Genomic DNA, 26,067 nt, shown 5'->3' with positions numbered 1-26,067 from the left:
TGGACATAGTGTTTTCAGTGGCAGAAAAAACATTTCATCACTCATCCAAGTGACGTCTACGGTCTCAGCTGACTGCAGGTTCCCCAGGTGGTGTAATACCAGGTGGAGGTTCATGAAGGGGAGGTACAGCAGTGCAGGGAAGTCTCTTGGTTTGAATCTGCTGGTCTGGAGCCCTTCTTTTTTTCTCAGGTTGCATCATTTTCCACGGTCCATTGGCTGTAGGTGCGTTTGTGGCTGTGAACTGTATGTCTTGTGTGTCTATCTTTGTTAGCTCTGCGATGAACCGGCGACCAGTCTGGTGTGTACCCCATGTGTGCCAGACTACAGCCTATCTGGTAGTTAGGAAGATGTATTAACAGAATTGCAAGTAAACACCCCCACCCCCACCCAACATTCAGATTTAGATCATTAGTTATGGGGGAGTGCTGCTCACTCTCAGTGCTTCTTTAGCTCGGAGTATGCAGTCATTTTAATCCTTAAAAAAACCTGAAACCCTAAAAAAGCAACACTATACTGTAACTGGTGCAGTTTGACTGTAATACTGTAAGAGAGGATCTGAGATCTCTGGGGCAAAAGTAGCATCTGAAGGATTGAAGAGGCACATCCTGAGGCGCAGACACCTGACAGGCTGACATCTACAAGCTAATGAAACATTTCAGATTCCCGTTGTGTAGGCAGGCATCTTAATCATGTGCAATTCAAGTGAAGAAGATACTGATTCAAAATGACTCAATTGTTTTAGTTTTTTGCCACTATTCTCACCAGCAATTTGCAAGTTGCATTAAATTTCTTTCTGTTGTGCAAATACACATTGCTGCTCTCATGGGACTGCAGTTTTTCCTTTGGCATAAGCAGAACTTGAGCATTTTATCCTGTAACAAAGTCCTGACTGAAAGTAGGTTGTATATACAGACAGCATGAGGTCGGTGGCTTGCAGCTTGCTTGCTTTTATAACTGCTGTGCCAACAACACCCCAAAGAAGTATGACTAAACCTCCTCTGCTGAGGCAGTAGGGAATCTGTTCAGATACAAGTCCATACACCCTAAAGGCTAGAAAGCATTTTTATGAATCACCAACCTTGTCATGTTCAAGAAAAAAGTTTGAGATGATTTGATCTTTGTGACACAGCCTTCAGCAGATAGGTATACTGTGGTTTTAAAGGGATGGACACGGTCAGAAACTATACTTAGGCAGGCTTTGGGGTTAAATGATACTAAGTCGGTATTAAGTGGTCTAAATTGTGTCAAAAAATATCCCTACACCGCTGCACCACCACCAGCAGCAGTGTGAATCACTGATACCAGGCAGGACGGATTCACGTTTACAACAAATTGTGACCCTATCTCCTGAAAATTGCAACAGAAATCGAGACTCATCAGAGCAGGAAAATGTTTCCCATTTTTCTGTTGCCCAGTTTTGATGCGCCTGTGTGAATTGTAGCCTCTGTTTCCTGTTCGTAGCTGACAAAAATGGCATCAGTGTGGTCTCCTGCTGTTATAGCCCATCTACTCCAAGGTCCCATGTGTCATGTGTTCAGAAATGTTCTTCTGCAAACCTTGGTTGTAACCAGTAGTTAGTTTAGTTATTGTTGCCTTCTTATCAGCTTAATGAAGTCTGGCCTTCTTATCTGACCTCTGGCAACAACAAGGCATTTTCACTGGGAGAACTGCGGCTCAGTGAGTATCAGTCCAAAAAAGAAGAAGATTGTTATGTGGGAAAATCCCAGTAGAGCAGCAGCTTCTGAAATACTCCCACCAGGTCATCTGGTGCTAAAAAACATGCCACTTTCACAGTCACTTAAACCGCTTTTGATACCCATTCAGATACTCAGGTTTGAACCTTAGTGTTTCATTTGGCGCAGGTCTACATGCATTGAGTTGCTGCCATGTGATTGGCTGATTAGAGATTTCCATTAACAAACAGCTGAAAAAATATTGTTAAAAAATCATTTATTTTTTAAACAAGTAGTTAAATAGGTGTACCTATTAAAGTGGCTCACTGACCCGATCTGCAATTCAGCATCTTCCTCACTTTGAGTACTTGCCTTCTCCTCAGCTTAGCACTTAGTAATGAATCAATATCCCCGTGTGTCATCTCCTTTTGTGTAATACCTCCGGTGGGCAATGAGCATACATTTTATGCAGAAAATCCTGTGTGGGAAAGACACCACACTTGTTTTTATCATTATTTTAACTACAGAGACACAGATGTGCAAAGAGACTGACATCCCTGAAAAGCCTTTTATAATGCATGCAGTGCATGTTTGCCACCGGTGTTATCCCAAGGCATGAATCCAGAGATTTGTTATCAGGCTGGTCTGTTGATCTTTTCACTTGACCAGAGAAGTTTACAAGAACGGCGAGCACCTGTATGTTTACCTGGTGCTTGTTTATCTGTGTTTGCGCAATGAACTAGGAAAAAAAATCATTCAAAAGTAGACGTGCATGGAGAAACTTGTGCAAGGTTTAGGGAGGGGGGGCTAAAAGTGTAAATAAGCCTTTCTTGGCACACTTGAGTGTGCTGCGCTTCCTGTAGCGCAAAGGCAGATAAAAATCACACAGTTTGGTACAGAGTATATTTATAAAGTTCTGAAGGCGTTTTGTTCGGGTGCTGTGGTCACTCAGCAGGATGTTGTGATCTACTTAGGTTTTGTATGATCTGTGGGGAGCTGCCTCACAACGCTGTGGGGTCTCCACCTTGTGGCTTGGACCCCATCATGCAGTGCCGGGTGGCTGAATGCCATGCAGGCTTGAATAAAAACGTGCACAGACTTGTGTAAACCCACCCACACCCACTGACTAAGAGCAAATATGAAAAAAATAAATAAATGCACCATACTATTTGAGAGTACATTAAAATCTCCTGTATTAGAATTTGTATGCCTAAAATGTACAGTCAACTATCACTGAAGACCATCTCAAAACATGATGATCATTATTCTGAGGCATCTTCTGATGTTTTTTTCTTTTTAAACTCAACACTGCACCTACACTGAAGCCGGCTTGCCAGAAGTAATATAAGAGGTGCTAATAAAGTTCACTGAGCTGGTGGTTATAGAAAGTACAGCTCGGAAAAAAGGAAAAAAAGAAAAAGAGTTATAAGCCAAAGGGTTACAGGGTCAGAACTGAAACCTGACATCACATCTCAAGTATGTAGAGGAAAAGCAAAAGCAAACGCATGTCTGCAAAACCCTGGCAATAGACCAGTAATTTATCGGTGTTATAGTGGACTTAACCTCTGTGTGTCTTCAATAAAAACCAACACTGTGAGATATAAAGATACTCTCACAGCTTCTCATGTCATCCTTGACAAACCGTGGGCCTGGAACCTCTCCAGCAAAATCATGCAGCAGCAGAGGAACGCAATTTAAACTTTAAACTTGGATGGGGACATTTAAGTGAATTTAATGTGCTGAGTTTTTATTGTGTAAAACGCAGTAACACTCTAATAAATCCAAAACACAGAACTCAGCAGCTACCTTTCAAAGCTGACACCTCTAAATAAGATCTGCAACGAGTGACTGTTTTGAAGTAAAAGGGTGTTTGCATTGACTTAAAAGCCTATAGGCGGTTAAGCTATTTTTTGAGCGTGTCATTTCTAGTCTTGCTCTGCTGGTTTTCAGCCTCTTAATGACATGCTTCAGAGCCGCATGAGCCTGACCAAGAAGAAAAAAAAAAAGAATACGAGAAGAAGAGAAAAAAACCTGTCCAACCCCTTCTGAAGATTTCCTGTTTCATGAAATGCGCACATACTGTGAGTCATATAGGGTAAGTCCTGCCTTGTGTTTACCCAATCTGCTTCTTTTCCTTCGTCTTCCCGGAGCCGTGAAGGCGTTTAAAAGGGAGCAACAGGCGGGCCGAAGAAAGTCCGCGGAGACTGGATATTAACCCGCTGTCAAGGCTTCGGCAAATTAATGAGAAAGAGGGCAGCGCACAGTCTAAATGGAGCTACTTCGGTTTTCCGCTTTTTGGTGTGGAATGATACTCTTTGGTAGTAGTCTGCTCGAGGAGGCGGGTGAGTTGAACTTTAAACTCTCAGAAAAGTAGTCAAAGCTTCGGAACTTATTTCAGCGGACTCTGTGAAGAAGAAGCGGAGTGATACAAAGTGACAATTGATTACCCTTATTTATTTATTGGGCAAAAATATGATACTGTAATTGCTTTTTTTCCCCAAACAGGTGTTTCTTTAGCTTTTAGCTAAAACTACGTAAAAAGAAAATACCCAGGTGCGAAGCCTTGTTTATTCAGGACACTTTACTTGCTAATGTGGTCTCAAATGTAAATTAGCTTCACTTGACTCCGTGAGTCTCTCTGTCGCAACTTTCATCAGTGCGAATGCGATAGCTTTGGGAAGACATCACCTGCTGTAAGTCACCAGCCTCCTTTGGTTATCTGCATCTTTGATGTGTAGCCACAGTGCTATCAGGTCCCCCCTTAAGGAAGACAGTGTTTTACCTTCATCTGTCTCAGACTCAGTCCCAGCGGCACCAAGTGGCTTTGGCTGCTCCTAATCCTTCCCCCCACCTCTCTGCAATTATATGTAGCCCTGGGTGACAATTACTACCATTCATCCCTTCCTTTGCCCGCCTCCTCCTGGGTTAAAATGACATGCTCTTTCAGAGGAGTTGCTCTAATGATATAATTACTCAGGCTCAGCCACCTTCCTACAGCACTCAGGCATGGACTATCCCTTCAGTGCTGATTTACTTCAAAACACCTCACCAGCCCGCTGGGCAGACTTTTAAAATTGCTCTGTGGCGTAGTTTAGTCTGGAGTTCAGGTGTGATATTTTCATGTTTGTTTTGTTTTTTTATTTGTGAAGGCCTCTCTCAGTGCAGACAAGCCCTGAAAGCAAAAACAAAACAAAAAAAGCCAACGATTTCCTGATAAGGTCTTGTGAAAGTGCCTCATCTGCTGCTGATTGTCAGGCGCAGCCATCCGGTGGCAGTGATCTAATTTTGCTGCACTTCCAGGGTGCATGTTGTACAGCGTGTCTGTTGCTGACCCCACCCTGCAGCCTGGGTGTTGGGGGAACAGACATAGTAGGATCCTTGTGCCAGGTTAAGAGCACACACACACTGACAGAGAGCACCTTTCTCGTAAGCTTGTGTGAAGCCCAAAGCATACTTTTTTTTTTTTTGCTGACCATGTCAAGAAGCACGCTTTCACTTACACTTCCCCTTCTAAAACTTATTTACTATTTGGTCATGTGATAAACCCTCAGCGGTGCCATTTTGAGACATCGACCAACTTCAGGTACATCAGTGTACCAGAAGCGGTGTTTTCCCTCTTGGTTTGTTCGTGAGTTGAATTCTCTGATGAAAACAGCAGGTTCAACTTCCTGTACACGTGAAGTCAGCATACAGATGAACTGTGGTTAGGTGGTTTAACTGAACCAGCAAAGTCACGTGTTTCCACTCTGCGTAACACATGCAATGCATGCATCTCAATCCTGCCAGACATCGTGATTGTTTCTTCTTTTTAATCATTCTCCTTATTAATCCTAGTAAACCTGAAATGTCCCCTTTACAAACTGTTTCCACATCTTAAAGCCACAACATCCTCTTTTCGCTCATAATTTTGTGTAGTAGCCAGAACTCCTTTTAAAAACTAGAGAAGAGATTCTTCACCTTTCTGTCTCTGATTTTATTTTGGTGGGGTTTTTGTCATCACGTCCCTCAATGCAAGGATAAATTACAGAACTGCATCCTAGGACTGTTTGTGGAAATAAAATTCTTTCTCGCTCCTGTTCTTCACAGACTGATGCATAATCTCGTTTTTTTTTCCCCCTTTCTTTTTCCATCAACAAATCATCAGCGGTGTTGGCACAACACCTTACTTGATGGGGAGCCGACTCATCGGGCTGACAAATTAGAGACCCTCAGCAAGAAAATTCATCCGTGTTTCCTCTGTTTGTTGTTCTTGCCTGTCTGGCAGTTGTCTCCTTAGATGATTATCAAACCCACAGGCACTCCTCACACAATCCTGTGTGTCTCACTGATACAGGTCTGAACAAGTCCAAAGGAGGTGGATGCCACTGCTCTGCTTTGTTAAGCTCCCACAGGGGGAGGAAAATGTGTCCACCCCTGTAGTATGAAATTGTTTGGATATTCCTGTGGTTATGTGGAATATCAGCTTCTGCACACTGACAAATTCCAAAATACCTCCGTCCTTTGATTAAATTTCAGGTTTTTAAGGCTGTTGAAATGAAATTCACAACTTAATCTTACCTCTTTCACTTCCTCTTTTTTTTTCCAGAGGCCTCTATAATGAAGCTACATAAGCTGTGCAAGTTTTGTGATATACAGCCAACTAACTGCTCGGGTAAAGGGAACTGTAAGGTGGAGTGTGGCATTACATCTATTTGCCCCCAAAAAGAAGACGTGTGTGTCAGTATTTGGTAAGTGTCCACTGAACTTCCTGCCTTGTGATTCTAATGCAATGATTCAGGATGTAAATGAACAATTAAACTATAGCAAAGAGACTCAAGAGCTTTTCTTTGTTTCGTTCTTTACTTTCTGACGTTTATTGTGCCTTTTTATATTTATACGCCTCTTCATGCAAACACAAAGCGAAGTTAGGAAATAAGGGGAACAATGGCTACTTATTTATTCATCAAATCAGCCGTCGTTTCCTTCCTGAAGCTCTAAAATCTCCTTCATTGTGTGACCTCTTGCTTTTTTCACTTTCTCCGTCAGCATTTTGCCCAAAAAGCCGGCCCGATTATGACAGCTCGTGATCGCCTAACCACCCGTCAGCATCAAATCTGACTCTGATTGTGAGAAGCAGTAGGAAGCAGATTTGTATTGGTGTTAAAAGCTTAAAGCAGTGCTGCTGTTTCTCATTATACTCGCAGTGTAGTGGGCTTGTTATGAGCTGAGGTTAGCAGAAAGCTAATGGCACGTGGACAGCAGTACCTCTTTAAAATGTCTCTCATAACCACCCAGGTAGCACTGCTCAGCAGGAATTCCAAATGTAAATATGCTGATTTGTACAGAGCCAAGTTTTTATTTTTTTCTTCTGTTGTTTGTATTTAAGTCTCCATCCTTAGAACTTTGAATTCAATGTTTTAGTCATTTGTGTGTGTGTATATTGTATATTACATAAAAATATTGCCATTTACAGCTACAAGTTTGTCATTGCATTATGTACCTAATTATTAAGGCTGTGCAAAAGTCTTGATCCACCTCTCATTTCTGTATATGTTGCTTCCAAGAAGCCAAACTTTGTTATACTCAAGTGTTCCTGAGTAGTAGTTCTCCAGACTTACAGAGCTTTTCTTTGGACATAAGCTGCTTTTCATTGATCTTCAGTTCAGCGCTTGTGCCTGAACATTTTCAGAGGATTTTATTTTGTGCTTGGGTTGTTGTTTAAGTCATTTAACACTTATCTATAAATCAATCAAGCACAAAAAAGGCGCCTAACAGAAAGGGATGAACCGGTGTTGTGTCTATACATAAGAACTTTTACATGAGTGCAAGGTAAAAAGTGCAAGGAAATATGAGTTTAAATACCTCAACCATCTAAAGCAATAGACAGTGCACAAGACAGGTGAAGAAGAGAGTGCAGGTTTGATAGAGTAGGTGGAGACATGTATTAGGGATGATTTGTGACACAAGGGTAGCAGCAAGAGTGAAAAGAATGGTTTATATATGAGACCTGGCATATGTATGGTTTATAGATGGTGGCACTGACTAAAAGACAGGAGGCCAAGCTGATGATGTTAAGACTTTCCATGGGTGTGACCACGACGGATAAAATTAGAATTGAGTACATTAGAGGACAGCTCGGGTCGAGTGGTTTCAAAGGCAAGGTTTAGATGGTTTCGACGTGTGCAGAGAACAGAGAATTTCCAGAGAATATTGGGAAAAAGGTCTTCAATGTGGACCTGCCAGGCAGGAGGAAAACAGGAAGACTGTAGATAAGATTTATGTAGTAAAGGAGGACATGCAGAGGGTTGGTGTAGCAGAAGAAGATAGGTTGAGATGGAGGCTGATGATCCACTGTGGCAACCCCGAAAGGGAGCAGAGAGCGAGAAGAAAGTACTTTGTAGTACTAGCAGTCGACAAACATACAATTTGTTTTCTTTCCTTTAACCAAATGTAAGAAAAACACCAAACATAACAGTTTGACAGGAATAAAATAATATTTTTGCATCATCAAGTGATTTCTAAAAAGAGATGTCAGCTGAAAGCTTGACCAATCACAGCATGTTGAGCAGTGTGTCTGTAAAAATAAAAAAATTGAGGAAACTGAGCACATGGTGGATAAAATTAGAAGTGACAGGCCAAAAGCTAGATTTAGATGAACAGTATCTAAAAGTTACGTTCTTAAGAGATAGGAAAAGATCCTGTAATGACCTGCTGTGCAACTGGAAAGATGTGGGCATCATCAGAGGCAAAGAAATGGTCTCAGTGGAAGGACCGCTGCAAAGAAGCCTTTCGTGTCTTCTGGAGAGATAAATCAAAATTTGACATTTTTGTTTGAAATTGTTGTCAATATGTAAGGAGAAGGTCAGGAGAGAGGTACAACAGTGAGTGTCTAAAGCCATCTGTAAAACAGTGGAGGTGCCATCATGGTGTGGGGCTGTGTTTCAGCTAGTGAGTAGAAGATCTTGTCTAATTTGATGCAGTAAAAACATACCGACAGAAAAACGCACAATGGAACACTATCAGTCATGGATTGGCCTCCACATTTCAATAAATCGCTGAAGCTGTTTAGCATTTTCCTAGCAAAATATAAAGAAATCAGGGGTGACTTGAGACTTTCGCACAATAGTGTAGGTCTGCCATCATCTCTTTGTTACAAATCTTTGAAAAGCAGGTAGTGAATACCCGAACTCAAACTTGACTGGTAAAAAGTGTTTATCCGCCTTCTCTTTCTCAGGAGGAAGAAAGATGGCAACGTCACCTTTGATACAGTGTGCCACAACCCAGCTGAAAAACTGTACGGCTTAGTCTTAAAGGACTACAACAACAGCGAGTGTGAAATGAAAGAGCTGAGTGGCATGGGCTCAAAGTTCTTCATCTGTTCGTGCTCTGAGGATGAATGCAATGAGCGCGTCTTTTTTGACCCAAGTAAGTTAAATTGGCAATTTGTCAAAATGTATGAAATAAATGTGGTAGAAGACAGTTCACTATTAATATTTAACTTGTTTTTGCTATATTTGAATCTTTTATTGTTAAATGCTAAACTATGCGCAACAAATAGCTGCAAATTTGTCAGTCTAGCAACACTGGTACATAAGTCCATGCAGTAGATTTTTAGAGCCTTTTGAATATAGCTGAGCGCTCTGAATGGAAATTGGTTTGATAAGAGTGAAATTAAGCCAAAATGGTCAAATTGCAAGCTGTAAAACCCAAACAATTAACTAAAGCAGGCTAAAGCCTCTTCAGAGCTGCAGCTGGAAACAGGGACATTATATGTCTAAGTAATTGGTGTCATAACTACATTTCGGTGGGTGTCTGAACTTTGATTCCAAATAAACACGGAGGCTCTCTGATGCCCCTTTTATTCGTTAGAAGTGAGGAAAAATGCTCTGAACTTAATTCTGCACCACAGTTAATTTTTACTCTAACTAGGTGATAATGTGCACTGAGTCATGTTTTTCACCAAGAAAGCAAAAATCAAAGGATCGATAGCAAGAAAGGTGAGGGTCAAATAAGCAAACCGAAGGAAGACAGCTGTTACAAAAAATTATTTTAAAAAGAAAGGAGAGTAGAGCACAACTAACCAGTCGAGAAAAGTTTAGCTCTCAGCAGCTGTTAAGTGACAATATAGCTACCAAAAAGACCTAGCACAGCTTATCACCATGAAACCCACGGCCTTGAATTACAGAAAGAGCCAGAGCGATTGAGCAGCAGCAGGTTCATTTCCAAATGATGCGACACAAGGGAAAAAAACAAACTTATTTTGCTAGTTATAATGAAACAGTGTCAGGCAGCACATCGACAAACAGTGTAAACATTATTATGTCATGCATGGTGTTTGCTCCTTAGAGTAGTGGTTTACACATTAGTTTTGCAAGCCAAATGTCTCTGTTTAAATTCCAGCCAATAAAACATCCCTTGTGGGATTGCATTAGGAATCCACTGCAAACACTCTGCCAAATTAAACAGCGACCCACTGTGACAAGGGAGCAGCCGAGAGTAACCACATGACATCTCTGTTTGTCTTTGATAACATCAAAGGAACAAGACAAGAAAATCACTATGACTCATATTATTGTAATATAGTGTTATTATAGTGTAATTATAGTGTTGGTTTTGTAAACACAAATAAGCTTCAAGTTATTTTGGTGTGCCCTGATGACCTGGTTTGACGCCTGATGTGCCTTTAGCACCGCACAGGCTGAAAACGGTGTTTGGCTGTGAGCAGGTTTAGAGGCTGATATCAATCCTGCACGCATCATTCTTCTAGAAGTCTGTGTGGCAGATAGTGAGGAAGAAGATGTGATAGAGGAAGTGAAGAGAGCAGGGGGGGAGGATGAAGAGAGATTTCTTATAATTACGCAGGATGTTAAGAAAACATTTTCTTTGGGGTGGGGGGGGGGGAAAAACATGTTCGTAATACAACGGTCTTTATTATGCAGCATAGTAGTCTCGGCATTTTCTTAATGTAAGTGTTAGAAGACTATAGGGTTGGTATTTCAAATGTCTTTATGACATTAGAATCATGAACATTCAATTCTAGATGTTCAAGTTATTGTAGACGACAGCACGCTAAGAAGTGTGTGTCCATTTTAACATGTGCAGCGTTATGGACGTAAGTGGTACTCTAAGGACCCCTACAGGTTCTTGTAAAGTTGTTGGCTCAATTATCTATTTAAAAAAACACACACACACAATGATGGATGAGCGATATGAGAAAGGAAGGGTTCCTGCAGAGAGTGCTTTTGAGTGGGGCTCAGAGTTCTGTGCTACACCCCTGCCTGGAAATAGTTTTCAGAGTTCATCACTGGGAGAGTCATACCTTACATATTGCACACCAGTTATTTGATCTGATTTTTAAGGTTTACTCCCTCTATCTTTCATTTCTTTTTAAAGTGGAGGAAGATTCATTTAACATCTTAGAAGTGGAAGTATTTATTCTTTCATTTGTGAGGATAACATGATAACGTCAGAATTTTTTATCAGTTTGTCGTGCATGAGTGCCAACATGTGTGCACTGGGATGCTCTCCAGATGCATAATTGCAAACAGCTTTAGGAGATCATGTAGACACTGGCTTCTAGACTCCAGTTACAACATTGGCCCTGGAATAAGATGTATTTTGACTACGGTGTCCCGGCAGTAATAACACTAAGGTACATTTCCGAGACCTGGCTCTGCACCGAAAGCCAAATTGAAAGCATCTGCGCGGAGCAAAGCACGTCATGGAAACATATTTTCTCACTGTTGGGAATGTCTGTGTGCTCTTTGGAAGTTCTCAGTGACTAAAGTGGGTAAGTTCTGTAGTAAAGGCACTGCAGATGAGCTTGAACAACAGGGCAATAATGCCAATTTGAACCTGTTGAACAAAGCACCATTTAACTATTCAGCTTTTGCTTGCAGTTTTCCCTCTCTTCATACTGGTATACAGCTGCCTTGAGAAGCAAGCTAATGGTATTTCCCACCCTATTATCAGAAACACATTAACAAAGCCTACTGGGAACGGCAATGTTACGAAATGAGACCTAGCTTGAGTGAAAACAAGGTACGTCAGTTGTTATATTGAATGTGAGCGGGTGGTTTGTCAGAGTAACACCCATGTGAATGCCAGAATCGAACAAGACGTAACAAGATGATCAATGTTATTCACTTCACCTGTCAGTGGGTTTAATGCTGTGACTGAATGGTGTGTAAACAAATAAACAAGTACAACTTTAAAGCTTTATTTAAGATGATAGGTACCACTGTTTTCGATGGTTTCCAGTCGTTATGTTATGCTAAGCTAAGCATATCTGAAGCATCATATTTAACAGGCAGGTATGTGAGTAGTATGGATCTACTTCCCACCAGCAAGAGTATTTCTTAAAGCCTTTTTCCCTCTAAAGATTCTACCCTTGTGTATGCAGTATTTCACACTTTGAACTTAAAGATAATTCTCAATAACACGGTTTTTCACAGCATCTCCAGACCTTAAATGTAGCATTACTTCTGCACTTTCAATAATTCACACAACAAGTAAGGATTTTGTCTAAAGCCCGGAGGAGTTTGGAGGCACAGTGACAGGTTTGTTGTGAGAAATAGCTTCTCACTCCACAAAAATCAAAACAAACAGTCTGTCTGAGGCCCTGTAGAGGATTTCAGACATGTGGTTTCCTGTTCAGAAAAAAAAAAAATTAGAGAGAAGTCGAGGTCTCAACTCGGCTGTCGGTTAGATGCCTGACTCTGCTCCGCGCATTTACACTTGCTCCTAAAATTGTTTGCCAGGTATTTCTTGAAAAATAATGCACACGTGATACTCTTGCCTACACGTGTTATGCAACTCAAATGTAAGCTAGACAGCTAAATAAAGTGTGGCATTTGCTTTAGCAACACAACTTATAAATGACTAAATTTAGAGCGCTTCATACTGGGGACCATTTGAGGTTTTCTTGTTTAGTGTTTTATGTCTGGTGATCTACTTTTTATAGATCTTCTTCTATTGCTGCAGCTTTAAAAACTGGACTATAAACACAGCACAAGCATAAACTCTCACTGTTTGCCAAAACCAAAGCAGCTACCAGACACACCACCTCCCAAATTATAAGAATCAGACATGAGATCGTGCTTGACTGGGTCAGGGTTTGGAGCAGTTTACATTTGTGGCTGAGAATCTAACTTTAGCTCTGATCCTGATAAACATTCCTCAAAGAAGCGTCGGGTTTCTCTTGTCTTCTGATTACTTTACTTGTAGCTAAGTGCTGATACAATCTGCCACAAAGTAATTTAGTGTTTTATGTCTTCATATTGTGGGTGTTGTAGTTTAAAGAAAAAAGAAACACAGTTACTACTCTCACAGATTTAAAGTGACTTTTAAACTGGTTGTCTGTTCTGCATCTTAACCTCACACTATCTTCATTAACACGTGCTGATTCTTTGACCTTTAGGGCCCACGGAACCACAGGTGATGGCTGTTATCTTAGTAAGCCTGGTGCCTCTCCTGGTTATGGCTACCGTGGTCATCACTTTCTTCTACTTTTACCGTGTGTGCCGCCAGCGCAGTGGCCACTGCGGACACAAGAAAGATTCTCTGCTGGAAATCGACCCACTCGTCATTATAGAAGAAGACAGCAGCTCCACGCACGCCAACAGCCTCAATCACAACACTGAGCTGCTGCCCATCGAGCTGGACGTGCAGGTTGGAAAAGGGCGCTTTGCAGAAGTTTACAAAGCCAAGCTGAAGCAGGGCTCCTCTGTTAGCGTGGAGCAGGGCTTTGAGACTGTAGCAATTAAAATTTTCTCACACGAGGAGTATCCATCCTGGAAGAACGAGAAGGACATTTTCTCAGATGCGGATTTGAGGCATGAGAATGTGCTTCACTTCCTGACAGCAGAGGAGAGGAAGGAGCCGAGACAGTACTGGCTGATCACAGCTTATCATCCACGAGGGAATCTCCAGGAGTACCTGACTCATAATATTATCAGCTTGCATGACCTGTGGCTGCTCGGAGGTTCGCTAGCCCGTGGAGTGGCACACCTTCACAGCGACCGCACCCCCTGCGGTCGCTCCAAGGTGCCTATCGCGCACAGGGACATTAAGAGCTCCAACATACTGGTGAAAAATGACTTGACCTGCTGCCTGTGTGATTTTGGCCTTGCGCTTCGGCTGGACAACTCTCTGTCTGTAGATGAGCTGGCCAACAGTGGGCAGGTAAGGCTTACCTAAGACTAAATTTTGGGCGATCGATTGTTTTCACTTGGCTGTCAATCACTTCAGACATCATCAACTTTGCCAGTGCCCCAAACACAAACCACTCTAAGCCCTGTCGTATAATTCTTCTGGGATATTTGTCAGACTTTGAAAAGAGCCAAGCTATATATCAAACCTTTCATTTTCTTACCCTCACAACTTCAGGACATTGTGTGTGTATATATGGCACTCACTCCATCTTGTCCCCAGAAGGATAATACTGATAGAAATACTGCTGTAAGTGCTCTTGGGTTGTTGTTGTTGTTTTATCATAGTCACAAGACAAACAGGCTTGATTGATTCTTAATGGACTCATTACAAAGACGTAATAGGCCAGAGACAATTTACACTCTGTTATGAAAATGGCTTGTTATGAAAAGGGCTCACCCTTTGCCACACAGCACACCTAATGCACTGTGATGCCCCTAATGCATTAGGAGGAAGCTCCAGTGGACACATTTTCAAGGATGATAATTATGTGAAGACAAGCAAGGTTTTGATGAGCTCAGTGGTGCCCTTTTTTTCTAATTATTTTCTACATCAACTTTTTTTCTCATGTAGATAAATGTGATTTGATCTCTTAGAGCACACAGGACAAAATCACTACCTGTCGCTCGATTAATGCAGCTACTGTTTAACGAGCAGTTTTCAACAAAACGATTGCTGTTTTAGCAGATAAAAAAAAAAGTGGTTCGCCACCTTCCCTTAGATGTACCTCTATATTTAAATCGTGCATAACAATATTGTGCATTTGCAACTACGGTCAAAGACGATTATTAATCTGTGTCGCTCTCTATTTGTATTTCCACAGGTGGGCACTGCCAGGTACATGGCCCCCGAGGTGTTGGAGTCCAGAATCAACCTAGAAAACATTGAGTCTTTCAAACAAGCAGATGTTTATTCCATGGCTCTCGTACTGTGGGAGATCATCTCAAGGTGTAGTGCAGTCGGAGGTGAGATCATGAAGTCCTTCTATGCTCTATGTTAATCAGTTAACACGCTGTGCTGTAGAACGATCGCTTCAGTTAAAATTCCCAAAGAAATGCCAATGTTGTTTATTGTTTGTTGCTGAGGGGGGGAAACGAAAAGCAAAAAGGGGTGTGCAGGGAGACGGAACACAGCACAAAAGAAGCGATAGCAACATGCCACAATGATCCATAAACACGTGGGGAGTGGAGAGGACGTGCAGTGTGCATAATGTGAAGCCTTCCCCCAGCAGCCTGAGCCTATGGCACCTTAACTGAGGGACGGTTCAAGGTCATTTGATATAGCTCCAACTAGAAGCTGGCTCCACAGGAAAGGGGCCTGATAGCTGAAGGCTCTCCCTCCCGTTCTACTTTTAAACTTCCTAAGAACTCACGTAGGCCGGCAGTCTGAGAGTGAAGTCCTCTATTAGGATAATATGATGGTATGAGATCTTTAAGATGTAACAGGGACTGATTATTGAAGTATGTGAGGAGAAGGATTTTAAATTTAATTCTGGATTAAACAGAGAGCCAATGAAGACAAGCTAATATGAAAGAAATATGGTCTACTCTCGCTGCATCAACTGAAGGCTTTTCAGGGAGCTTTTAGATCAGCCTGATAATGATGAATTACCATAGTCCAGCCTAGAAGTTAAAAATGCATGAACTGTTTTTTATTTTTTTACCATTACTCTGAGACAGGATGTTTGTAGTTTTAGTGATATTGCACAGATGAAAGAAAGCAACAGTACATATTTGTTTACTGTGCACGCTGAAGGACATATCCTGGTCAAAAAGGACTCTTCCAGTAATCCAGTAGCACATGATGGCTCTTAGTCCTGCTTTTTTTTTTTTTGAAAGGAGAGATGACTTTTTCCCCACCGTCAATAAAATGAAGTCTGAACACGAGTTATGAAAAGCCTGCACTGGCTTTATCCAAATGTTTTGAATAGATTAAACAACCTTACATAAACTGATGATTTAGCCGTAAAATTAATTATTGATGATATAGAACATCAGTGAATGATTATGTAAATAGAGTTTAGCTTTAATGTGTGTTTTGAGAGGAATACTTAAGATGTCGGTGAGAAAAAAGCATTGGTTTCTTGCCAGAGTCGGTTTAACCTTATCACACAGGAAATGCAGAAGAAAGGCTCTATGCTATGCATCTAGTTCCTGAAACACAGGCTACTTGAGAATAGTTCAACATTTAGAGAAAAAATAACTTTTTCACTCTTGTTTATGTACTAAATGCGAGCGTACTATTTGACACTTTACTTCTCACTTGTTATTTTCTGTCACGCTTTCTCAGTACTTGTTTTAAACCCAATATTCTGTCTTCCTGACTATCAACGTAGTGTACTCTACACACGTTTAACACTCCCTCTAACCTTTGCGGAGATAACCATCAATTTCGTTGGTAAATTAGCTCGGGTCACTGCAAGTATAGGAAACCAATAGAAGCACTGATTGATGAAATTCCCTTTAGAGGCTGTGTAAATATCCTCAGAAATACTGTAAAAGCTTGTTTGACCTCTGAGCAATACAAGCACCAAGTGACCAACTCCACTGTGAGTTCACTTATTAGCTGTGTGACAGGACTTATGTGTGAGCATTCGTTGACCCATTAGTCATGGTGGGAAGAAAATCTAAAAGTGTCAAAGCCACAATCCATCTTGTAGAAGCCTCAAGGATCAGCCTTCACTTTACTAATGTACCGTTACTCGTGTTTGTCACTCTGCAGCAAAACAAGGTCGAGGTATGTGCAAATAATAGAAGTGGTTGATTATCTGAAGCCAGTACAGTGCAGTATTTCATGTCGACAGAAGGTTATTTGTTTTTGCTTCCTTTTGTGTCTCTGTGGTCCTGTTTGTTTCTGAGACTGCTCCTGTCTCCATTGTGTCACAGCAGTGATTGAATGCCGGGTTTGGGCATGAACACTTCTGCTTCTGAGTTTTCCTGTTTTGCCCCCACTAACCTCCCTCCCCTCCCTCCCCAGGGGGCTTCCTTGAAGTGTATCGTGCAGTTATTCTGCCCATGAGTCCTCTGAAGCAAAAACATGAGCAAGTGACCCACAATTCCTCTTGCTTTTCCTTCCAAACTGCAACAACGTGAGTGCCCTGTGGGTACACATTTGAAAAGAAAACAGAGTATTTCCTGCTTTGCAAAGAGCACAGTCCCAAGACGCAGGGTTTTTTTTAGAGAGATTTTAACTTTGCAAGTGTGGTTTATATTAGGACATTTAGTGGTTAATGTCTCTTGAGATCAGGACAGGCAGTATATAGAGATGAGTAAAGATGCACTAAACAGATCCAGGTTCACTCTGGCTTCATTTGGTTTCCTCTTGAGGGATTTCAGGAAATCTGCGCGAACAACATCTTCATTTGTTTATCCTGCGTTTCCCTCCATCCGTTACATGCATGTCAGATTAAGTCCTTCATTCCCTTACTTTGCATTAGTTTAGGTTTAGCTAACCTAAACACTGTATACAGAATTAAACGTTATGCCAAAACACATTTTTGTCCTGCCCAGATACACTCGACCATTCCCTGTTTCTAAATCTGGCACTTTCAACTCAGTTACGCTACATTTTTTCCTCCCGTCTCTCTCAGTCTCTTTCTTCTGAGACACAGGTAGGTGAGGCAGCAGTTAATTAGTCTCCCACTGCAGTGCAACACACCATAGGCAGCTGTGAAGCTTTACTCATGCAGGCACAGACAAGACAGGACAGGCCAGTGTAAATTTACTCGGGAAAGGAAGCGCAAGGTTCCCGTCCCACCTCTAGACTAAAGATAGAAGCCACTCGGTTAGTTCACATTTTCCTGTGTTTCACATATCTCTGTCCCCATTTTTCAGACTTGGCATTTCTTGGAGAAGTGTAAAAGGGTGAGGTCTATAGTTCATCAGGACTGAAACTGAAGGAGACGTTTTCCTGTTCAGAGATTAAATCACTGTACAAACAAAGCTAAGCTCTCACCTTGATAGACGATGAGAAAGGTGGAAAGAATAAGCTGCACAAATGAGATGGTGTAATTTGGTTTTCCCTTACTGGCAGCTAAAAATCTCCTTGCAGATAGTGTGCTGGCTGAGATCTGGTATTGATTCTGGAGCAGAGCAGCATGAGAGCAAAGCTGATGTGTTTACAAAGTACACTCAAGAGTTGCTTGCTTTCCTGCTGCTGTTTTTTTACTATGAAGTTGCCACGTTTTCCCTGGAGGTCGGTGAGTCACTTATGACTCCCTGAGATCTTACCTTCCTGAGACAAAATATGAGCAGATGTGAACCCACACTCATAAATTCAGAGTGACACATCCCAGGGCATCAGTATAATGACTAGGGTGATGCCCTGCTTTTTCCTCTTGTCTCTGATGCCACCTGCCTGTGTGAATGTAAGGAAGATGTCTGATCACTGCAGGCAGGCACAGGGCTGCTCTGTCACGGCTCCTGAGGCCGTGGTCTGATCTGAGATCTGCCAGACAAGAGGAAAAAAACTGTCTGTCGACAGCCAGCCAGGCACAAACCATCACTTTACCTTCTTTATCTTCCAAGACTGAGGGAAGGGTTAGAGCAAGGGGGGAAACGGAGAGATCAGCACACCTCCAAGAGAAGGAAAAGTCAGATTCCAGGCTCAGATCTTTTTATCTGAGTGTCTGTTCCTTAAAATGCCTCTGCTGTATAATTTAGCTGGTCCAGATTTAGGTCTTGGAAAGATTGTGAGGGCGTTCCTCGAGCGGGTGGGGCAAAGTAGGAGGATAATAGCGGAGTGGTGTCGAATGTGGAGCTGCAGACGAAAAAAAAAATGCCTCCATTCCCTGAGGGGAGAGGTTGAGCTTGACTGGAGAGGAGGAAAGGTTAGGGCAGCTGCTCTCCAGATGTCAGACCATCAAACCCTTCAGAACTGGAGGGTCTAATGCGTGTGGTGGGGGGGCTGCCACAACGCGCATTTAGGAACAAATTTTAGACTTGATTGAGGATGAAATAGGGTCAAAATACGTGCAGCCAATTTACGTTCCCTGAAGCTGCATACAAAGCGGGCTAAAATATTTTTTTGGTTTTACTTAATGGGGTTAGTCGATGGTTAGGGAATGTATCAGCTGCAGTTAATGGTAGGGTAAGCTTCCAGGGCAAGTCGGTGCCATATGCCCTAAAATTAAGCTCTGCTAATGAGTAATGTTCATGCATACATCTGTAATGCTTGAGTTTAACAACAGAAAACAAGTGTTGGAGCCACCGCAAACTAATGAAAACCAGCAGCGGCTGGGAGTAGATTAGTCAAGCTGTTGTTCCAGACTCAGACAGACTTGGGGAAGCTGACACAGTTGTTGCGATCACATTACTAATTTATTTCCAAATACATGGGGAAACTGTTTGGATCGCTTTTGCTGTATTATTTATGTGTTTAGGTGACAGGATTTCTCTTCTTATTTTCAGTGTTTATATTTTATTTAAGCTATAATTAGACAAAAAATTGTTCACTTGGAAGGGCAGCAGAGAAAGACTATCAAACAAAATGTGAAATGCTTGTGCTGACTGATTTCTAAGCAGACCTGTGTGAGGTTAGTATTTCAGTATGCCAACTAAGACTGGTGAGTTTGGGATGTGCGTAGGGGAGCAGGTGGTCAATCTACGAGAACAAAAGTGCAGTGTGACGGATGTAAATTACAAAGCTTCAAAACGATGCCATTCATCAAGAGTTTTTCCTTGTTTGCAGTAGGAAAGAAAAATGACTACATTTCTCTTGGCTGCATATGCACATACACTTTCGACTGCCATGGCGGACAAGTGGGCTGGAAAATAGACATTAAGGAGGAAATATGTGCTAGCATTGCAAAATCCACATCACTACATGTCAGCTGTCGGACATATAGTGTAAGTTCCTCATTGTTACTGTGCTGAAGTTGTTAAATAGCTTTGGAGGAAATCTTGTCAGTGTGCAATGTGTGACTTTTGCAAACCCCAGCAGTCCTCACTCGCACTGTATTGTGCTTTCAGAAGCCTCTTCTGCCACTGCAGTTTAATTTAAGGTTTACCTTTAATAAACATCTTTGCCTTTAGAGCCAGATTGGGCAAATCTGTTTGTCCTGGAATACACACTTTGTTTATGAAGTAGTACAAGTCCTATACTCGAGAAGCATTGTTTGGAGATGAGCACACGAGCATGTTTGCTGACACTTTCCAAAGTGGGTTTGCTGTCTAGAACACAGTTATACACTCCCTGGACCTGTCACAACAAAACAAACAACATCTGTCTCCTTTTCTCTTAAAAATGGTTGACTGGGTTTGTGTTTAAGCTTGAATAACAAACCAGAAGTACTTTGCTTGCAGTAATGTTGAGTTCCAGACTGTAAAGAACTTTTTTTTTTTTTTTTTGCAGTAGTCTGTGTCCCAGAATCCTCCAATTCCTGTCTGTAGGTTGCATAACTCCCTGCGATCTTTTCTTTTTAACGTGTTTAAAAAGAAATAAAACGTCATCACGATCATCAAACAGTACAAACAACATGCTTATGTGAGCATTATGTGTTCCAGTAGTTTATTTTAAAAAGCTACAAACAGCTTTTATATATTTCTTACCTTTTTTTCATAATAATTCACATACAAAATATTGTTTTACTCTCAGCAACAACATGTTGGCCTTATGACTGAAGAGGCAACCTCAGAACCCGCCGACAGCTGACACAGCTTTGTTCTGCACTGTTACGTAAACTCTGAGATTTACATGAGAAGATGCAGGACAAATCTGCATTGTGCTTTTTTTTATTTTTTTTTATTCAGTACATTTGAAATCTCTGTGTTTCCAGTGACAGATTTAATAGCCAGCAGTTCATTACAGGGATTGTATTCTATTTTATTGTTAGAAAATATGTATGTGTGTATAAATATCTATATTTTTATACCACAAAATGCCTCTGCTACAATGAAGTATAAATTAAAGTGGTTCTGCTAGATTCTTACTGGCCTGTAAAAGCCATTGTTCTGTATTTCAGCTGTGTGACATTAAACAGCAGCTGCAGTATCACTGACAGAAATATAGCCACAGTATATTTGGGTCCATAAGGGAACCGTGACGCGCATTTGTCATTTTGCCTCTGCATGCCACCTCCACAGTGGTTTTTACATCAAACTGTGCAGACCTTTAGCTTTAATGCAAGGAGTCTAACAAAAATATTGCATTGACTGGAGCCGTTGTAGTCAATGACTGACTGACGTCTAGAGAACACGGATATCACCAAATGCTCTGTTTCCTCCCTTGAGATGCTCTGCTACATCTTTACTGCAGCCGCTTCCAGTTACTGCTTGTTTGTGGGTCTTTCTGCATTAGGTCTGGTCTTCAGTAACTGAAAAGCATGCTCCATTGGGTTGAGATCAGGTGACTGACTTGACCCTTGAGGAATATCCTGTTTCTTTCCTTGAGAAATTCTTGGGTTACTGTTGCAGTGTGCTTTGGATCATTATCCATCTAAACTCAAATTGCTCTCTGCTTAGTTTTGCAACATTTTTCTGAGTCTAAGCAGAGAGTGCAGCCCTATACACTTCATTCTGCTGCTTCTATCAGCAGTCACATCATAAATAAACACTCGTCAGACAGTTTCACGGGCAGCCATACTTGCCCATGTTATCGCTGCTGGTCATCAGTTTTTTGTTCCTGTTCAAAATTATTCTTTTGAAACTTCCTGAGTATTTACAAGAATTTACCACTGTTGTTTAATAGTACATTGTAACTTTCACACAGCCAGGATGCATTGTAAAATGTGTTCGTTGTTTTTAACGACGACTCTGTCTTTGTAGGTGAGAAAAGTAGAAACTGTTTTAATTCTGACAACTATTTGCCACGTATGCCAGGGATCACAGTCAGACTCCACAGTGACTTTGTTATATAGTTTATTAATATGCATCTCTTTTTCACTTTATTCTCTCAGTCTGATTTTGTATCCATTATAAAATCTGTTAATTTTGCTAGTCCATCTTTTAATGACTGATAATTAGCTTGAGCTAGGTTTTAACTTCAGTGTAATTCAGTGTTGCGGCTGAGGAATCCAAACTTCAAACAAAGAGGAATTGGAATTCATACGATATATTTTTTTCGGAAACTTTGAAATTTTGCCCTAAGTAAACACAACTGGTAAGTGGCCTTTGACAAGCACTCTGGAATTGTTGTGTAAGAGAGCTGACACAAAGCCAGAGCATTGTTGCTGAGGTTTCTTTAAACTCATCGACAGTAAGGCTAAAAATGTGACGATAGTGTTTCTCTTCAGAAAATCTCGCCCATGGCCCATCTATCAACAGCTTAGGGTTCTTCAGTTGTTTGTGCCGCTTCAGTGCTATTTAAAGTTTGCATCCTACAGTTTCAATTTAGAGCGCACAGTGAATCCTTTGAGAGGTGTTATTGATGTGTGTGCTGTGGGGCACCTCCATCTGATCTTTCTCTCTATTCCACAGAACTTCATCTGTCAGATGTGATCTGTTTCAAAGTTGTTTTGCCCTGCTCTCGGCAGGTGTAAAAGCCTAAACTTACCATCTTGAGCTGTGCACAGGCTAATTCTCTGAACCCACCTGTTGTTTCTGTGTGTTCACATGCAGACGTGAAAGCATACGAGCCACCGTTTGGAAACCTGAGAGAACACCCGTGTGTAGAGAGCATGAAGGACAGCGTCCTCAGGGACAGAGGAAGACCTGAGATCCCCAACAGCTGGACCAACCACTCGGTAAGAAATGAAATTTATAAATGCCTCGTTTGTAACCACAAAATCTGTGTTTTAACAGATTTGTCAGCTGATATTAAAAACAAAGCACAGCAAACATAAAATATAAAAAAATAACATTGATTATTTGGGATTAATCACTACGGGCCAAACACAGAAATGAGAATGGAACACCTACTTTAAACAGTCTTCAGTATTCCAGATCCTTCACACTGCTGTGAGAACAGTGCAGGTAATGGTGTGATGTATTCACTGTGTCCATTCTCTGCTCACCCTCACCTAATTCCAATAGTGAGAACATTACTGACGCAGGCTGTCCCTTGCAATATCCACACTGTGTTTAAACTAGGGTTTGCAAAGTTTACATGGTTAAAAGTCTGTATATGCAAACTATGACCTACTCATGAATGTGGCCCCTTTCACATTTTATATTTTTATTATTTTAAAATGTTAATAGAGTTTCTTTTCCTACGAAGAAAACTTAAAGTGGCCATGTTAACGAATAAATCATAGTAGGGGATCAATAAATTCTCTAAGATACAAAAAAAAAAAAAAACCATAAATAAACTTTATTTTCCACATTGGCAGCCAAGTTTTAAATCAGAAGTGTTTATAGTTGTTCCAAACAAAGGGAAACTGTCATAAAGAACGAGACAGTGTTGTTTAGATTTGGAGATAGCTGCACAAATTTTCAGTGTGTCTCCTGGAGGACATTCATGCTGCTGTACTCAGCAGTTCGCTATGTAGAAAATAAAAGTAGAATGCAAGAGGGTTTAAAACCGTCTCCCTTCTGCACAGCTTATTTATTTATGCTTTACTATGTATGTCACAATGAAAAGATTCATCCATTCAAGCTGCCACAGCGCATTGTCACACACTGTCTCTCGCTTTGTTTTGCTCTTCTTTAAATAGGATTGTTGTGATATCTACAACATTAAAATGAGCTCTGTGTCTAGCTACTGGTGGCACCTAGTGTCTCCATATTTTAAAGTGAAGCTGTACACAAGATGAAGCAGCTGCAACATTTATGTTCAAAGAATTGCATATTATTCTCCTTGCAAAATGGTCCTTCAGAAAGAATAACTCTCAATGCTAGTTTCTCCAATAGAAATGCATCAAAAGTCCTTTATAAAAGTACTGATACAGAGGTGCATATGGATAAACACACAGTTGAAAATGCATAAATGCACATTCATAGCTTCAGTTTGAGTTAAGTTGCATTGCCCCAAAGTCAATTATATTGACTAACTGTGAGCCTGTTCTCCTCATGCAGGGCATCCAGATGTTGTGTGCCTCCATTGAGGACTGCTGGGACCACGACCCGGAGGCCCGTCTCACCGCCCATTGTGTTGCTGAGCGCTTCAATGGCATGGAGTACCTGGACAAGCTGTCAGATTGCTCTGACTCAGAGGAGAAAATCCCTGAAGAAATCTTTGTAGTGGATGAAAAGTAAACGCTTAACAGAAACACTGCCCCCTGCAGGGTGACTGAGACATTTTTATCGAGCTGCTGAGGGGAAAAGGAATATGAGTGGAGGCATTTGAAATGTAGATGAAAGTGAACTGTTTCCAGAGGTGGACTTACATATTCTGGATTAAGTCCTAAACAAAAAGGGCGCTCACATTATAAAGCTTTTTTTTTTCTTTTTTTTTTTTTTACCAAATACTATTTGCACTTTATAAACATCTATGCACACCAAACTATATATATGTTGTGTCTTATTTGTTTTTAAAATTTCAGGTATAGGAAATAAACAGACTGCAAATGTATTAAAAATGGGGAAAGACTGACCAAATATTAAGACACTAAGATCTCCTGCACCTGCCTTGTTTTTCGAAATGGCCAGGTGGTCTTGGATCAAAGTCCAATGAACTGAATGAAGCAACATTCAGGGTGCTAATAGAACCTCTGGCAAGAAGTGGAAATTATTCACGGCAAAGAAGTAGAGGGAAAAACATCCAAAGAACTAATCTGCAGGGATAGCTGATTTCATATCTCAAGGACTATGAAATGTAAAATAAAGACAGCAAAATCATTCTGAAAGGAGAAAGGAAACTGAGATATACAGAGGTAGGTGTGTGTTTGAGAGAGGGGGGCATTTTACTCAGAGGACTCTAAACTGAAAAAGGAAGTCTGTTTAATAAGACAAAGAGAATAAAAGGAATGCAGAGATGTATTAAGGACTCCAAACTGGAACATCCAGTCACTGTCTATATGTTATAAAAGCTGAATTTTTGTTTTTTATACTGAGAAGGGAATTCTGATCTGCTCAGAAATTATCTGTATCAAAGGAATTTTTGTATAGAAATCATTATTAAAAACGTTACTATGCTCTCTGTTTGCTGTGCTTTTTAATGCTCTCGGCTGCTGTCATACTTTGTTTAACTTTGGGTTTTTTATTTGAGATACTTCATTTTACAATCAAAAACTTACCTGCTGCTCTCTGGCAGGTAGCTCCAAGCCCTCCTGGGTTTTAAATGCACCTTAGAACACACATGCATCAACATTACAATGAGCGGGTGGAGGGAGGTTCGGAGTCTTCTCTCACCCCCGTTCTCTGCGACCTGCTGGAGCAGGGGGGCTAGGACTAGGAGGAGGAGTTGGCCGTCCGACTGCGGTCTGGAGTGTGGAGCCTTCCTGCTGCTGCGGAGTCGGGGCGGTCTGCCTCCCCCCACCGCAGGGAAAAGGGTAACACCACCTGGGTCTGGGTGCAGTTCCCCCCTCCAGGGGCGGGGGCACCTAGACCCGGTTTGTAGAGTACGCTTGGGGAGTGTGATCGTGTGTACAGCATCTCTTTATGTCTGTCTCCACGTTGGTTGAGTGTGGAGTAAGTGCATATGAGAGCATGAGGGTGGGAATGGATGTTTGTATCTGTGTGTGCCTGTATGTCTGTGTCTATATGTCAGGTTGGGTGTCAGGCGCCACCTCTCTGGGGACATCTCAGGCCCTCCAAGGTTTGGAGGCCTATCTCCCCCTACCACCACTTCCCCTGCCAGTGGCGGACCCCCTCAGACATCGGTGCGTTGGTGGTTCTTTGTGTCCGGGGATGGGCGTCCAGGTACACACCGGCTCACTCCTTGGCGGCCGCTTATCGGGGCCTGGAGCCTGGGGCTCGCTCGGGCCACTTCGGAGGTGGGGTGCCCCCGGCCTCTCGGCCTGGGGCTCGGTCACTCAGGCGCAGCTGGCTGCCGGCGGAGCTCACGGGCGCGTCACTGCAACTCCCCCTGGCTTCTGCTCCGCGGCTGCTGAGTGAGCCCTCATCTGGGACTCTCCTCAGCTCTTTCCGGGACAGTGGCGCAGCTGCCCCTCTGTTGGTCTTCCTTGGTCTCTTGTGTTCTGGTGGCCTCTGGATGTCTGGAGTTTTGATCTCCTCCATACCTGCTTCACGCCCTGGAGGACGGGGCTGTGGCCCCCCCACACCCTCTAGCAGATTATTACATGAAGGAACCTTTTAAAAAAACAAAAAACAAGCGCGTCCATGCTCACAGGTGTACACACGGGTGATCACACCCACAAACTACACCCTTT

General features: G+C 41.8%; 1 protein-coding gene across 2 annotated transcripts; it reads left to right on the top strand.

Moving 5' to 3' along the window:
* Positions 1–3,591: 3,591 nt before the first annotated feature.
* tgfbr2a (transforming growth factor beta receptor 2a) lies at positions 3,592–24,875 on the top strand. 2 transcript variants are annotated; one of them, XM_026156281.1, is made up of 7 exons: positions 3,592–3,768; positions 6,259–6,400; positions 8,887–9,077; positions 13,072–13,835; positions 14,686–14,827; positions 22,418–22,542; positions 23,813–24,875. In XM_026156281.1, exons 2-7 carry the CDS (start codon positions 6,270–6,272, stop codon positions 23,990–23,992), a joined length of 1,533 nt encoding a protein of 510 aa, XP_026012066.1. In that variant the 5' UTR covers positions 3,592–3,768; positions 6,259–6,269; the 3' UTR covers positions 23,993–24,875. The 2 variants fall into 2 exon arrangements, with proteins under 2 accessions (XP_026012066.1, XP_026012065.1); XM_026156280.1 differs by lacking the exon at positions 3,592–3,768 and adding an exon at positions 3,775–4,015.
* The last annotated feature ends 1,192 nt before the right edge of the window (positions 24,876–26,067 follow it).

This window comes from Astatotilapia calliptera, chromosome 22 (genome assembly GCF_900246225.1).
Source record: "Astatotilapia calliptera chromosome 22, fAstCal1.2, whole genome shotgun sequence".
NCBI classification, from domain to species: domain Eukaryota; kingdom Metazoa; phylum Chordata; class Actinopteri; order Cichliformes; family Cichlidae; genus Astatotilapia; species Astatotilapia calliptera.
This window is presented reverse-complemented; position numbering and strand designations above follow the sequence as displayed.

Bases quoted from the DNA above. Each gene is read 5' to 3' on its own strand.
- tgfbr2a (XM_026156280.1), top strand. From the start codon at position 3,943: ATGGAGCTACTTCGGTTTTCCGCTTTTTGGTGTGGAATGATACTCTTT. The intron at 4,016-6,258 runs GTGAGTTGAACT...TTTTTTTTCCAG, and splicing joins TAGTCTGCTCGAGGAGGCGG to AGGCCTCTATAATGAAGCTA. The intron at 14,828-22,417 runs GTGAGATCATGA...GTTCACATGCAG, and splicing joins AAGGTGTAGTGCAGTCGGAG to ACGTGAAAGCATACGAGCCA.